General features: G+C 42.2%; 1 protein-coding gene across 7 annotated transcripts in view; it reads left to right on the top strand.

Moving 5' to 3' along the window:
* TEAD1 (TEA domain transcription factor 1) overlaps positions 1 to 16,066 on the top strand; it is a 159,125-nt gene that overhangs the window by 47,550 nt on the left and 95,509 nt on the right. For 3 of the 7 annotated variants that reach the window (XM_064452742.1, XM_064452743.1, XM_064452744.1), the window contains exon 2: positions 6,408 to 6,661. The exons of 3 other annotated variants lie outside the window; for them this stretch is intronic. In XM_064452742.1, the coding sequence (XP_064308812.1) occupies positions 6,514 to 6,661 (148 nt within the window). In that variant the 5' untranslated portion in view covers positions 6,408 to 6,513. Of the gene's footprint in view, positions 1 to 6,407; positions 6,662 to 16,066 lie in introns of those variants that run through there. One more of the 7 variants, XM_064452739.1, reaches the window with a different exon arrangement.

Genomic DNA, 16,066 nt, shown 5'->3' on the forward strand with positions numbered 1-16,066 from the left:
GGAAGAACATGGAGGCATCATTGCATGCAACTATTTGATCGCCAAAAAAGCACAGCATCAGAATTTCTCCCTGAAGTGTTCTTGCAGTCAGAGAAAAACTCTTTTTATTTCATTTCAATGGCAAAAGTGAATGGCTGAATTAGTCTGGCTGAGTTTTAAAGGAATACTTTATCCTAGAAATGGGCTGCTTCTCTCTCCTGGTGCTCTTTCTTCTTAGAGGGAATAATTGCTGATAAGTAGACCTTGTAACAAAAATACAATATAAAGTAATTTTAAGCTAATGATTTCACCATTGGATGCTTTGTAAATGATTTACATTTTTATTCTTCGTACTGTGTTATATTCTTACCTCATTAAACTAAATTATATATAAAATGGCTTGAATGTATATAGTGTTTTCCTGAAAGTAACGCCATTTGAACGCCTCAAAGAATCAGAAAAATCCATACATGCTTACATATCACAGCTACAAAATCCAGAGTACGAATTCATTTTTAAATAAAAAAGTGATTTTGTTTTTTTAAAAGGCTTGAGCGCATTGCTTGACTGGCATAAACACTGCAAAGATACTTTTACTGGCAAAGTAGAAACATAAAATCCTAGTAAAATTCAAGCTTCCCGCCAATTCCAGATTTACTTTAATCAGTGCAGAAGGAGCGTGAGAAATCTGGATGTGGTATGGCGGGGTTGGGCAGTTCAACAGATATCCAGAAGGAGAACGGGGTGGCTGGGGATGAGGCAGCCTCATCTCTCAAAACTCCCACGGAGAGCACCAGCAGGAGGAAGAGCCCTCTTCTCCCCAGCCTGGTGATTTGTCTCCCTCCCCATCCTGCCTGTCTTGATGAGCTGCTTCACAGGTGGCTTTTGCCAGTGATGTTCACACAGCAGACTGCCCAGCAGCTGTGCAAGGAAACCACACAGAGAAAAGAAGCATGTAGCTCTCCTTGGGCATGGGTGGTAGGAAGCCTGGTTTCCCCTGGATTTCTGCCCTGCATCTGACAAAGCTGCCTGGTCACTAGGATATCTGTGAAGTCAAGGGCACCTGGGTTCCCCCATTCCTAGTCAAGGATGTGCTCCCACTGCAGGTTTCCTTCTATTGGGCCGTTGTACGTTCTGTCTTCACTGCTGAGTCTCATGGCATCATCTAGTTCATTCCTCCGCCTCAGACAGGGCCAGGCATAGCTGCCTGATTCCTGAGAAACATTTGTGACACCTGCTTTTAACAACCTCCCTCGCCGCAGCAGTCCCCCAGTATCCCAGACTGATTGCTTCTGGCATGTGACTGTAGAGTCGGAACAGTGTTCCATATCCCAACCTATGGTTTTCTTGCTACAGCTTAAGTTCTTTGCTTCTTGTCCTATCCTTGGTAGAAATGGCCAAGAGCTACTTCTCTGCTTTGCTGTTACCTTTTCCTTATTTGAAAGTGGTTATCTTCTCACATCGGTCTTCTCTAAATTTAAACAAACCTAATTCCTTTCCTGGTAGGTCATGTTTTCTAGATCTGATAACTTTCTTCCTCTGGATTCTCTCCAGCAGTTCTTTCCTGAAGCCCCAGCGCTCCAGCTGTGGATTTGCACTGCTGAACAAAGCAGAAGGAAAATCCCATGGGCCTGTAACTTTTCAAGCCTTGGGAGAAAATTTGCCATCTGCAAATTTAAAATTGGTTGGTTTTTACTCATCTGCTCATTATTGTCTTGATGTTATAAAAAGCGTGTTGGATTCCTGATCCCCTTGTTTTTACGTAACTGAAGCCAAGATTAAGTTGTTCACAAACTAAAAATAAAATTTATTCTTAAAAGTGTAATTTACCACTTCAACACTCAAAATCTTTACCTCAAGAATTAAGATTTTTCTGAAGGACCCATTTTAGAAAAATTGGGCTGGTTGTAAGAATTATTTGATAGCCTTCTGCAGCCATTCATAGGCCGAAGATCAGTGTGGATAACTACACTGGTGCTTTCTTACCTGCGAATTCTTGCAGGTTATCACAAAAATGTCTGTGTTTGATCCCCTTCAAGCAGACAGAATTTAGATGACTGGGGAGACATAATAATTTTTTTCTTAAAGATTTCTCAGAACCAAGGCATGTTTTCAGTCTTTCTCATGTTCCTGCACCAATAGCTGCAGAGTATTAATCCTCTTCCAGTGGCTATGTATGTATACAAGTGATACCTCAGTGAAAGCACCATTTAGCACCTGTACGCTGAAATTCAAGACAGTAAATTAATTGGCCAAACAAAGTGGTTTAACTTTTGCAGGATGTTGTAAAATAAAATTCAGCTCTGATGACTCTTGAAAGACAATGTTTCCACGTGAGTTCGTTGTGCAAGTATTGAAGGGTATGAAACATATCAAGGCCTTAAATCTGGACTTGTCCTACACTCTTGTGAAGAGCTATTGATCTCAGTTGTCGGTGTGTGAGCAGCAACTTTCTGGGCAAGTCCAGGTTTGCATTGCTCATAAAGTAAAGGCATAAGAGAATGCTTTATGCAAGCAAAGAAATCATTCCTTTGATAAATGTTGCAGACTATCATTTGGTTTTAGTTAAATTCATCGGCTTGATCAGCTCTGACATAGCTATCCTTGTTTCTCTGAGTCTTTAAAGTAACTTTTCAAGTTACTCTACCAAGTGAGCATAATGAAAATAAGTCGTATCTTGTGCCCCATGAAGCTGTATTGAATGGATTGGCTATAAAACATATTTATAAAATCCAGTATTGTCCCTAATAGTTTCTCCGTTGCTAACTGGGATGTTGCATTGTTTGAGGGGGAAGCACACCTCCATCCTGCACAGAAAAAGTGTCTTAATAACTACGTGAGAAAACCAGTTATACTTAGAATTGACTTAAGTGGAGAGAGTAGACAGCAACTGCAAGAAAGATGCATTCAGGTTTGCAACTAGAAGAGCTTTATGCACAGGGGAAGCTCTGAAGGGAAACCTCCTAAACTTGCAGCAGTGTGCTTTAAGCAATCTTAGAAAGTACAAAAAGGTTAACCAAAACTTGGTTTTTTGTTTTCTGGGTTTTTTTTGGTTGGCTTTCTGGGTAGCGTTGAAGTTAACAGAAAGTACAATCATGAAATTGGTTCTCTAAAAGTTAACATGCTAAAAGCAAATACAGAACTCTTCAACTTGATCTGTCATGTGTGCAAGCTCTGCTTTTGGGTGGGGGGCAGGGAGGAGGGATTAATCACCTCCAGCAGATTAACTCTTCCTCTGCTGAAAGTTGGTATTGTAAGTGTGGAGTTTGCTAATAGAAGGAAGGCCTGGGTATTTTTATTTTTAATTTTATTTTTTTATGAATTTAAATTGGACTGTAAATCCACATTTTTTATATGAGATTTATGGCTCATTAGAAATGTGCAACATAGCTCATCTATCGACAGCTTGTATTATTTTTGATAATCGCCTACTAATCACAGGTCTGAAATTTTTCATCACAGTTGGGTCCTTAGAATTCAAGCTAAGGAGGAGGTGGAATTGCCTTCGGATACGTAGAGCTGAGGCGGAAGTGATTAACTGAGCAGCCCATTATTTTCCTGAAGTAAGAGGGAGCCATAAGGTGTTTGCCCCTTGGTCCTCTAGTTTGATCTGCAGTGTCAGCATTCACCAAAATGGAAACCACCAAGAGCAGTTAGTGTACTAAAGCCTTAGTGTACTAAACCCCTGCAGTACATGGAAGGGATTTTTTTACAGCAGGTTGCTCCTCACCCCTATCGTACAGATGTTCTGGAAGAAACACTTGGTTGACTTACATTTTAGAGGCTGGAATGGTAGCTACTAATGCCTTGAGATGATATCCAAGTAGGCAAAAAGGAATGGGAAGGGAGATAGCGTATTAGTGAAAACTCACCAGTAAACACAATGCAAGATCTAACATGAATATCAAGTAACATTAATTACTTAGAACCTCTCTGTTTTCCTCGTGTGCATTTTAATTATTATTTCAGCATAATGTAATAACAAGGGCTGGTTTGTAGGACGATAATAAGACTTGAGGCTATGACTGTGGCAGATTTTGTAAGCAGAGAGTGGTTGGACTGAGCAAAAGATGCCCGTGGCTGTGCTGTGTGTTGCATGCCCAGGACTGGGGAGGGAAGGATTTCCTCCCTGAGTCACCTTTGAAGAACCAACCCAGCAAACAGTCCCACTCTGTGCTGTCTTCTGGTGAAATGCTAAACCATGGTCTCAATCACGTGAGGCCAATAAAATCTCCAGTAGCCATTTTTCCCTGCAATGTGGCAGTAAAACTGAACCCCCCCTAATTATCCCAGTAAACGTTCGATTACCTCTCATTTACCAAAAATTCCCCCTGTATTTGAAGGCTTCAGTGGACATAATTGTTTTTGTCAGTTCTTTCCCAGTATTGCTGCGTTTATGTTTTGGCTAAACCTTGCATACAAGGTTCAAATCTTGTAAGGATTGAATCAACCCTTCAGCCTGCTGAGAATTATGAAGGATGGTGTTTCACTGTTTTACAAAAGGTTTACATCTCCCTCTTTGTGATGAGACTTTAAAAATTTTGTACATTTTGGATTTCCCAGACAAGAAGTGGTGTATTTGGCCAGACTTCCTACCCGCTTACCATTTGTGTGTGGTTCCCTGCGAAACCATCTGCTCCCTCATTATCAGTTATTAAAAGGCATTCGAGACACTGATTAGCCTTGAGATTACTGGTGGGGAGGCACTAACATTTTTATAAGCTGTACTGAAATGTTCAAACAAATGCAAGGTTAAGAAATGCCTCTCTGTAGAAACTGACATGCGAGTAAGGAAAATACAGTCCTTGGGAGTCCATTTCGCATGTACGGAGCTCCTATTAGAGCCTGGAGAATTGGAAATACCCCATACTTTGGATGCCAGACCGGTAACGTTGGTTAGCAAGACTGAGAGACTACTCCCTGTTTCCCCAGTTTCAGCTGTTTTTTTTGCAAGGCACTGTAGCCTCCAAGGGACCGGACTATCAGGTTTTGGCTATCTCTAGTGATTGGTTGATTGGCTAGTCTGGGTGAGGGCTGCTGGTAAATATTTCTTCTTTCAAGGAGTTCTCCAGCCCAAAGGTGTTTCGTCAGAGCTGTCATGGCTTCCGATGTACAGCCTCCCCTTCTTTCTCCGTGGGGTGAATGCCGTTCAGCCACTTTTCACCTGTTATTTTATGATATACTGAGACCCCATGAGAGGCATATCAGCGTGAGGATGGAGATGTGCAGAAGAGGAAGCCCCTGCCTTCCGCGTGTGGAAAGGGCCTGTTCTCATCTCCCCCAGCAGAATATAAATGTTATAGTTTAGGGATTTTTGAGTGTTTAGCCAACTAGCTGGATTTTTAAGTGTGTGTGCAGTTCATGCGTGCATGTTTGAACACTCCCATCCACTTAGAGTCACCAAACTTCTTCGTTTTTCAAAATAGAACTGCATTATGCCTAGACATGTTGAGCCAAATCTGTTCCTGGTGTTATTTCACTGACTTCCCGAAGAATTACACCAGAGATGAATTTGGTCTGGTATAGCAGCTTTTTTGCCTGGAGCAAGTCTTAATAGCAGAGTTGTATTTCTCTCAAAAATATAAAAGGAACACTGACAGATCTGCAGCTCTGGTGGTGTGAGCAGGTGCAGCTATATTAAATTATTTGTTATTAAATTGATTCACCAACTTGAAGCTTGTAATTTTTGTTCTGCTATGGTTCTGTGAGAGAGAGCTTTTAAACGAGGCGAAGTATATATCTTTCCTTGTAATTCTTTTCTCTGGTATTATCATTTTAAAGATTTCTGTATCTCAGATTGTATGTAGCTCATATTCTGACTGTATTATTTATTTGGGTAAGATATGAAAACTACAGCCTTTTCCAGTTAATCGCATTGAGCTGTGTCATCGCTAGTGTAATTCCATTTACTCCACTGACATCCGGATGAATGTGAACAATACTTCTTGCTTTTGTTTTGAGGTTTAAGTGATTTTAGGCTCTGGTGGTCGCTGTGGCATAAATTGGTGTGCTTCCCTTCCAGGCAGTGGAAGTATGCTGGTTTACCCCTGCCTGAGGATCTGGCTTGTTATTGTAGGGGTGCCAGTTTTCAGCCAGATAAAATGTGTCGTGTGCTGCTGAGTTTTCCCCAGTATTAAGACCCACTTTGACTATCTGTGAAAAATAACCTGGTGCTCTGTGCCTTCATGTAATTATACACAGAAAATGTGGTAAAGAGTTCCCCTTCTGACAACCTTATCACTCCAACTCTGCTGATTTGAGGTAGAATGGTTATTAATTTTTTACTTTTCCTGGGAGCTTTGCATGCTCCTGTTACTGCCATTACTGCTCAGCGGCTGTCAAGGTAGTATCAGAAGTAGACGGAAATGTTTACCTAAAGTTCCATGTCTTTAATGCCTTTTGGGGTTGTTTGTGTGTTTGTTTTGTAGGTTTATTTCCTTTAAGACTCCAGGCTTAGGCTTGGAGACCCCAGCCATCACCATTGAGCCCAGCAGCTGGAGCGGCAGCGAGAGTCCTGCCGAAGATATTGAAAGAATGAGTGATTCTGCAGATAAACCTATTGACAATGATGCAGAAGGTGTCTGGAGCCCTGACATTGAACAGAGCTTTCAGGAGGCTCTAGCTATCTATCCACCATGTGGGAGGAGGAAAATCATCTTATCAGATGAAGGCAAAATGTATGGTAAGTGGTTCACATTTAGCCTTTGGAAATAATTGTCCCAATGAGAACTGTAAAGCCTAGCCTGTTTTTACACAAAATCCCTGGCTCTGATTTTGGTACTTTTGGAGTTAATCTTGAAGAGTTCTGTGAAGCGGAGGGACCTCAGCTGGGCTGATGCCTTGCTCAGGACTGTCGGAACCAGTCCCTTCATCACTGGCACTAGGAAGCAATGTCGACGCACAATTGTGTCTTTAATGAAAGCTATGCTCTGGCGGAATGGGAATGTTTAAAAGAAGGTTTTAAATGTGTCACTCCCTGAGCATTAAAAAATGTAAGGATTTTCCTTTATTTTTCAATAAATGGTGAAGAAAGGGAAATGGGAAACACAGTCTGCGTGATCGCGTGGCAGGATACGCAATATTTAATTGCGAGGTGATAAAGGTCTTGTTGCGTTCAGAAGCCTCTCGATGAAAGAGGGAAGTTAGGGGTGCTTTTCTGCCTTTCTTTTTCTTTTTTTTTTTTTTTTTTTTCCTCCTTTCCCCGTCCCTCCGTGCAAACTGCTATAAATCAGATGACGTGCTGACAGCATTCCATAAATACACGCTCCGCAGAGGGATACTGACATCTGCACGCACTAGCCGGGGCTCCTTAGCTTTCGCCCGGCTCGGCCGAGCTCTCCCGCGCCGTCACTTTTCCTTTGCCGTTTTGCAAAGTTCCCCTGGCGGCGGCGGCGCCCTCGCTCCGGCTCCCGGCTCGGCGGGCGGCGGCGGCGGCGGCGGCGGCGGCGGGGCGGGGGGGGCGCGCTCGCCGGGGCCTCGCCCCTACCTGGCGGGGGCGGCGGGGGGCGCGGCCGGCCCGGGGCGCAGCCCCGAGCAGATGGTGCTGCAGCTGCCACCAGCTGTGCCCCCGCGCCCCCCCGCCCCGGCCCGAGGTCACGGACACCGGGGCGCTGCTGGTGGTGCCGCCGGTGCTGCCGGCAGGGGCGGGTGAGGGCGGGCGGGGCCCGGGCCCCCGGCTCCCCTCGCAGCTGCCATGTGACCCTGGCGGCCGCACGAAACGCCGCGTCTGGAAAAAGAGAGTTGTGATGAAGCATCTCAGCTGCCCTTGGCAGAAAGTTGCCGGCCCCGGTTTCCTGCCTGGGTGTTGGCTTTTTTTCTCCCCCCCCGCCCCTTCGCTCCCTGCACGGGGGAATATAATTTCTCTTGTGCTCTCCTCCTCGCCCGTTTCCGCCTCTCTTGATTGCATTTCGGTGTTGTTACGTTCCTCTGGAAAGGGGAGATGATTTGCTTAATTAGAAGGTTGTGCTCTTCCTAGGAGGACATAAGCGTGTATACACAAACAAGCTTATTGTGTGTTTATGCTCAAAAGCTCTACTTAGGCTTGAACAGCCTCATCAGGCAAAATAAGGGTGGCTGCATATTTTTTTAAATCGGGATCCCTACAACCACAGTAATCACGCCTGAAGTCTGGTTTCTGGTGCTTTGAAGCATTCTTTGTGCCCTTGTATAAATTGAAGAAATTAACATATTTATCCATTCCTTTCTACAATCACTGATTTAATTTAATGGTTCTCTAATCCTGAATGTTAACGTTTGTTAAATTCTATACGTACAAAACTATTTATGCGTATCTAATTGCTGATTAATACTGCTAACTACTAATACCATAATCATATACGCACATCTCATGTATTTATGCTCATCCTACATCAAATATTATTTTCAATCAAAAAAGGAGGTATGCATGTTTGATGCTGAAAACTTGACTTAAAGCGTTGCCCTGATTGGGAAGAAAAAAAATGTGTTAGGAAGTGCGGGGTACTGTATGAGCGGAATTCACGTCCTGACTTTGCCGTGGATGAACTCATGTTTTCATTCTTCAAGCTGAGTAACTGCTTTGTAGTGTTTGAGGATTTATTGAAACCATGCTAGGTTCCTGAGGACTTTCTAATAGAGTCTTATGGCCCTGAGAGCATAATTGTTCTCCAAGGATTTTGAAATCAAAACAGTGTAAGTGTTTTAGATTCTGTGTGGCATAATGAAAATAATTTAATGCCTTTTAGTGGCATACCAAGTTTATTTCACTTACAAGAGAGACATTGCAATATCTCTAAGCTTCCATAGTGTTGGAGGATATTGTAATGTGTCAGTAATTCATGAACCATGTAAGACAAAAGGTCAAGAGAGCACCATTTCATTTTCTGACTGAAATTGCCTTTAGATATAGGCACTAGAACAAATATGATCTTTACAGAGGCAAATATAATGATCACTCTGTGTGGATTAAGTTAAGCAATTGTAGTTTTTTATCTTTGGAGAGAGACTTTGAGGAGAGCAGAGATTTTGCTTGAAGAAATATTTTAAGTCTCTGCCTTTGATTTAATGAGAGCTTTGCGACATTCATGTAAGCAGAAGCCAGGGTTTCTCCCTGTTCTTTGTGGTGGTCTAAAATCATCCTTAAAAGTGACATTTCTGAGGGCTGTGTGCAGGCTCCTGGGCGGTTGGCTCAGGGGGACCTGGAGGATTGCTCGAGCAGGACTGGGGAGTTTGAAATCTGGGGAAGCGTGCAGGGTGGGTGGCCAAGGGGCGCCTGCCCGCAGTGCCACCTGGGCAGCAGCAGCGTGGCTCACACTGGCAGAGCCGCTCCAACAGTACCGAGGGACATCTGTGACCTCCCCGGGCAGCCTGAATTACTTCAGCTGTTCCTCTACAGCTGTGATCTTGGATGAAGGAGGGGAGGGAAGGGAAGGGGAGGGCCTTTTCCTCTCCCCTTGCTTTCCCGAAAAAGTAACTTATGGCACCAGAGGACTAGGAGAACAAAAGACTTTCGATTCTACCACCACAGAAAAGTGTTGCAGGGCCCCGTGGCCAGGGAGGGGGAAGGGGAGGACCCTGCCACCAGTACAGGGTTACAGCTCCTTGAAGAAACCCTCAGAAAACAAAATAAAAACTTAATGAAACTCTTGTTTTTAAATTTATAGGAAATGATTGGGTAAGAAGCAGAGACGCTTGTTTTGGTTCAGAGGGGCAAATTCCGGGAACCGTAGTTTGGAAATTCTCAAGAGAAAGGGAGTGAGCTGTAAGGCCAAGGGACCAGTGATAAGGTTTCTGCAGGAAAGCACTCCTTGTCCCCCTTCCGGTGTGCATGTGCTTGTGTGGTTGTGTTGGTCTTACAGTTTTGGCTTTGCTCCTGGTATAGTATTGACTAGTAGTAAAGAAAATTAAAGAAAAAAAAGGTGAGGAGGGAATAAATATGAAAGCTTGAAGTAGGATAGAGGAACACATCTATAAATTGATGCCCACACTCTTTGTGGAAGGAGTTGAGCATAGCCCATGGAAGAAAGACTGAACTCTTAGACCCGTTTTCATCTGTCTTGCAAGGTATTGGTAAGAATTTTTTCATCTGTACCATTTCAAAAGAAGTATTGATAAAACACTAATATCATCCACTAGTACAAAGTGAGACACCCTCTAATTTCCCTCCCCTCTCAGAGATCAATGCTGATGAATTTCTGTGTCCTGTTCATCCAGCACAGAGTAAAACTCCAGCCCATTAGAGGGCATTGGCTGTCCTGTATTTGTACTTTGTTCCAATTGTTGGTCTTTTACTGCTGACAGTTTAGTTACTTGTAGCAATTCCTGTGAACTCACTTATTGGCAGGATATTTGCCTGTGCTTGTCTTTGCTCCTGGGAGAGTGTTTTGGAAAAGATTACAAGAAAGCAAGCGGCTGTGAAATGCAGCCCTGCTTTTATCCCTGGTGTAACACTGAAGTCACTGGAGTTACCACAGAAATGGATTTGGCCCTGTGCGCATGTTTTCACCTTTTTTTTTTTTCTTTTTTTTCTTTTTTTTTTTTTTTTTGAAATTTAGCTATAGCAAAACATAGCTTTAGTGCAGCTCTAGGGACAATGCCAAAGTAACATAAGTTGCTAGCAAGTGTACTAACGCCTGCAGACATGTTACTATCAGCACTGCTAATTTAGCCTCAAGGTAGCGAACGTGGCTTTTGCCTTTAAGACAAGAAAATAGCTTGATCTTCATTTCTGAGATCTGTAAACAGCTTTTCAGTTACGAATGAAATTAGTCATCGTGATTTCCATCAGAGGTATTCACCTCTACAAAAAAACCTACTTAAGAATGTAATATTGATTATTTTTTTAAAAGGAAGTTTTGTAGCATGTTTAGTTGTTTTACAGAGAAGAATGAGTACTAATTATCGTGAGAAGGTGCATAGCAGCCTTTCAAAACTGCTGTATATGTTTATTAGGTCATGCGTAGGATCTCTTGGCCTGTATTACCATGACAGTAAAGGGAAAATGATACTTTCATAAAAATTTCTGTTCAGATGATAGAATTTTTGCATGATGAGTAATAAGAGTCTTCATTTCCAAAGCACTGTGTATAAATTGAATATTAAAATTGAACTTTGAACTAGTACATTGGTAAAAGGAATCCTATTCTGTAGGCGTGTGTGATTCTGGAGCTAACGGCTATTATTAGGTGTCTTTCTGGGCTTCTATTAGGAAACTGCGAGGTAACTAGCTTTATGAAGAATACAGTAACATGTTACAAATTATTTTTACTATTGCTTTTAATTTTAAAAGTTCCATGCAGGTTACTGCCTCTATAAAGACATCACTACCTTATAAAGTTTCCACAGTATTAAATATATTTGAATGTGAATAAGGTATTTGGAGTGATGAAATACCAGATGTGAAGTATCAGGTTGCGTGTTTATTCATATGTTATTGCAATCATTGTAGAAAGATATGCTTTTGTATTTTTTCTAATTTTTTTTCTTTTTGGTCTCACAGCAACATACACAAAATGCACCGGAGACAGGACTCCTATTATGAAAGTTACTATCTGGGTTTCTTAGATTGTAAACAAATCTGTCTAGAAACATTCTTGCAATCCTGTGATTGCTCACTGTATTACGTCATGGCACAGTGCATGCATGAAGGCAGGCTGCAAGCGAGTGCTGAGCAATCAGTTAAAAGTCAAGAAAACGAAGGTCCAAATATACAGTGTCTCTTTGAAAAGTTACTACTTAAATTACTCAGATTATGAACAAATCTACCTATAAACATTTTTGCAATCTGGTGATGTTGTTGCAACATCAGCATGCTGTGCTTGCAAGAAGGCAATCTGGTTTTGTGAGCTAAGCAATAGGCACTGCTGTCATTAGAAATTAAGGGTATTGGTCTTGTTGTCCAGGATTTCTGAAATGTGGGGTAACAGGGTTTAATCTTTCTGTTTGGGCTTTCAAGACTAAATTATCAATGGTTTGGGGAAAATGGCAAAGTCTTCACGAGAGAGAGAATCTTCCCCCTCCCCCCCCCCCCTTGCTGTAAGCCACCATCCTCAAGGGAAAATCTAAGTGGGACTGTAAGAGCTGTGCATAAGGGTATCAGCTCCTACCTGGGGAGCAGGCAGAAGGGAGCAGGCAGCGGGAAGCACCACATCTGAAAGTCTGAGTAATGTTGTGCAAGGTCGTACACGGCACAGCGATCAAGTACTCCATTTGGCTGTGTTGGGTCAGGAGAATGATGTATTGCAAAGGAAATGGGAAGTTATACTAGAAAGTTTTGCTGAAAAGTTATGCATCAAAAAGAACAGGACGTTCTTTGGAAGTTCTTTTTAGCACTTTGGGTTTTGTCCTCTCTGTACTAAGTATGTTCTCTTCAGTCGTCCATATAAAGAAGAACTCACAGAAAGTTGTTTATAGCCTGTTCGTGGGAAACAATGTCAAGTAAACTGTATCGCTGCTACCTAAGTCTTCCAGTGTTTAGTAGGTACCCTTGTATAGCGGAGTTACTAGCAACATTAGTTCTTGCCTGGAACTAAGTGGAAGCTACAAGGGCAGGTTCAGATCAGGCATTTGACCACTTAAGAGTCATTTAATGGCTAGTCCTATTGAAACGGGTATACTAAGAGGATGTTTTTCCTTTATGACATTGTTCCTTTAGTAAAACCGTTGTTTAGAAATGACGCATGTTAGCATGAGAGCACTGAAGTGATGCAACCTCACTAGAACATCCAGGATACATTTAGATGATTGTCTAGTATGATTTATATTAGCTCATTTTTCTTCCAGCACTGGTTTCACAAGATGAACTTGTGATCCTGTAATTGCAGAAGGCATAGTTTTGCAGCCTTAAGAAATAGGGTTGTCATGCCAGGAGGTAGTTAAAGCAGCCTTGACCAGGCTGATGTATTATATTAGTTGGTTGCACAGTACTGAGAGCTTAAGGTAGTTGAAAATCCTGCATGTAAATAGCATAAAAGAAAACATAATTGTTTATGTGATATCATTCTTTGCAGAACTGGGACCCCTCCTAGGAGCAAGTCAGGGCAAACACTGTCTGGTTCAGACAAGCTGGGGGTCAACTTGAGTTAGACAAGTAAGGCCCACATGCCCTTGGGGGCTATGATGGGCTGTCAAATTTGGATTCTTCTTCTTGAGGTCAGTATAAGATTAAGGTAGAAGTGTCTCCTTTCTTACCAGCTTCAAATACCAGCTGAATTATCTCACACAATCATGGCAGCAGCCTGTTGACCCACATACCCAGTAAAGTGCATATATGAGGATGTAGAAGGTGAATTATATTCATGTTAGACACCCCTGTTCTGGGCATCCTTATAGAAGCAGAAGAGGTAAAAAAAACATAGAAAGTATTTTTTTATAAAGAGAGGGAGGCTTGGATAGTGCAGAGAGCATGTTATGTGACCAGTAACAGAAAAATATTGATCAAAAATTGACCCCTTAACCACCAGCAGCAACTCCACCACCACGTCAGCACCATCACCATGGCTTGCACCAACATCCAAGAGCTGCTGGAATCAGTGAGCCCTAGCTGGCTGTTCAAGCCAGGCAGAGCTGGGGCCAGCGAGATGAGTGGCGAAAGCCAGGCATCAAAACCATGTTGGGAGGGAAACTTCATCCTAATATTCCTCCTCTCCCCTAGTGGATTTGCTCAGGGTGGGTGTGAACACAAATAACACTACAGGGAACAAGAAGCAGTGGCAGCACCAAGAACTTTTTACAACATCTTTGTTTTTCTGGGGACATGCAGTCTCCTGAGAAGTAAGCTTATATCCCACCCCACACCTCACAGGAGTGAGCCCAGGCTAACTGTTGGAGAGTAAATGCTGTGGTTGTTGTGACATGAGTCTTACCCAATCCCCTGAGGGCCATGCTATTCAAAATGACTATGTATCGTAACTGTGTCTTACAGGGATTTCCTCACAGATGCATGCAGGATTACTTTTTGTGATGTCCTTGAGAAGTTGTAGTCATACTATTGTATGAATATTTTCCTATCCTACAAACAATTTCATGTGGGACACTTGGGCTGGAACGTCAGAGAAAAACAGTTCAGAGTCTGGGCTTCCAAATGGTTTCAGTCTGACCATATCGTTTAAAGAATTGGACACTAACTAAAATTTTTATATTGGATGATTAAAGGACATGGTTTTGTAAGCAAAAATAATATGAATTGGGGAAGGAGGAGAGAGATGAACATAAATGTGCTAATTCCATCTCATGAATGCCCTTTTAAATTTTTAAATATAGGGCAGTAGCATGGCTTGTTAGACCTATTGTAAAAGGGTCAACAATGCACCCCAAATTCATGCAGAAATTGAAACCCTGAGAAACCATTGCACACCATGGGAGTTGCTGGGATGTCAGTCAAACACCATTACAATTTTACCTACAGAGGACTCAAGTAAACACTGTTAATAGAAACTGTGGTCAACATGCACATTCTCTGGTGTGAGAAGTCAGCATCACTCTTGCAACTGCTTAATTACAGCGTTCCTACAACAGCCATCTCCAACTAGGTCAAGCCTCCTAAAGATTTTACTGGATGTTGGCAGATTTCATGCATTTATTGAGATCTCCTTTCAGAGAAAGAGAGAGAGAGAGAGAGATCGGGCTGTCTTGCGCCCACACAATATGACAGAATTTAGGAACTTGGCACAGAATTAAAGTTAGCACTAAAACTGACCTGCCTTTCTAAGTGGGCAGTAAGCTTGCTAGAGGTTACCATGTGTATGAGCCATCAAAAAAGATCAGTTAATCAACCCAATTCCTTGTTTGGTTGCCCTCCTTGGTGGGGATAGACAGGGAACCCAACAGGTAGCAAGGATTTGGCTTGGGCTTAATCTTGGTTTGTCTGTAGGCAACAGTATTAGACTTGATGCCTGATAGTTTTGGTGACACCAGCACAGAATGTATGCCTGGGGGTGTTAGGGAGCATATTCCAGTAATCTGTGTGGAAGTAGGCGAGGTAGATTACACTAGTTTGCAGATAAGGAACGAAATGCCTTTTCAGCATGCCTCATCACTGCAGCAAAGCTAAAACATTTCAAGCTTATTTGCCTGAAGCTTCTTCACTTTTGCTTACCTATACCTTGAGATCAACTGGTGTTTGGTTAACATAGAAAAGAAAAGCATTACTTAAATAGAAATCATAGTTTAAATTGCCCTTTATGACATTGTAGCAATGCAAGTGAGTAGAGAATGCAGATGAAAAGAGCATCTTCAACCACTTGGATTCAGCATCATTTTTATTCCTAAACAGGTAACACTACTGTCGTAGACATTGGGAAAAAGAAAATGTTAATCCAAATGGTTCCAATTCCAGGCAGTCGGGGACAGCAGGCTTACTGTTGTTTATGGGTATTGTTGACAACTGTAGATAAGTAGTAAAATATTTTTCCATAGTAAAAATAGTCTTTGAATCATTTTAACAGGTGCCTTCATGTGGTCTTGTAACTTCGGCATTTAATTTTTTGAACAAGAATTGCTTTTTCATTTGTTTATTTCTTCCTTGGATAGACTGTCAGCAGTAAGCCTTTTAGTACAATTAATGGTGAAATAAGTACTTGCTAATAGCTGCATACACCTATGCACACACATGTATGTGCAGATATGTGTGTGTGTGAATATAATGTGTTTCCTTTTAGTCAATTAAAATATATTTAAGAGACCTCAACAGGGGCCTCTACACACAACAAACTGGCTATCTCTTGGTTGGTACCTTCCTTCTTTGCTTTGGCAACCGAATGCAACCTACTGTGAGAGCTATCTGCAAAGAAATGTTATGGTTCATATTCGTAGTAGTTGTTATATAGGTATGTAGGCATATATTTAGATAGGTGAGGTATGCAGGCATATATTGTCTGTTACATATTTAGACTGTGTGGTGTATTTTTAGCTATAGGAGGTCTAATCACCAGAGGCTGTGAAAGTGCTGTAAGGGATAGCATATGGAGGAGCCACCTGCAGAATTTTCCATCCTGCAAGGCAGTGAAAAAAGGCTATTGGAGCTATATAGCTAGGTTGCCAGAGGAGTGTCATTAGCAGGTGGGACAGTTCAGAAAACCCTTTGGCCCAGCCTGATTGCCCCAAAGGCTAT

The sequence above is a fragment of the Phalacrocorax carbo genome, chromosome 5 (assembly GCF_963921805.1).
Source record: "Phalacrocorax carbo chromosome 5, bPhaCar2.1, whole genome shotgun sequence".
NCBI lineage: Eukaryota > Metazoa > Chordata > Aves > Suliformes > Phalacrocoracidae > Phalacrocorax > Phalacrocorax carbo.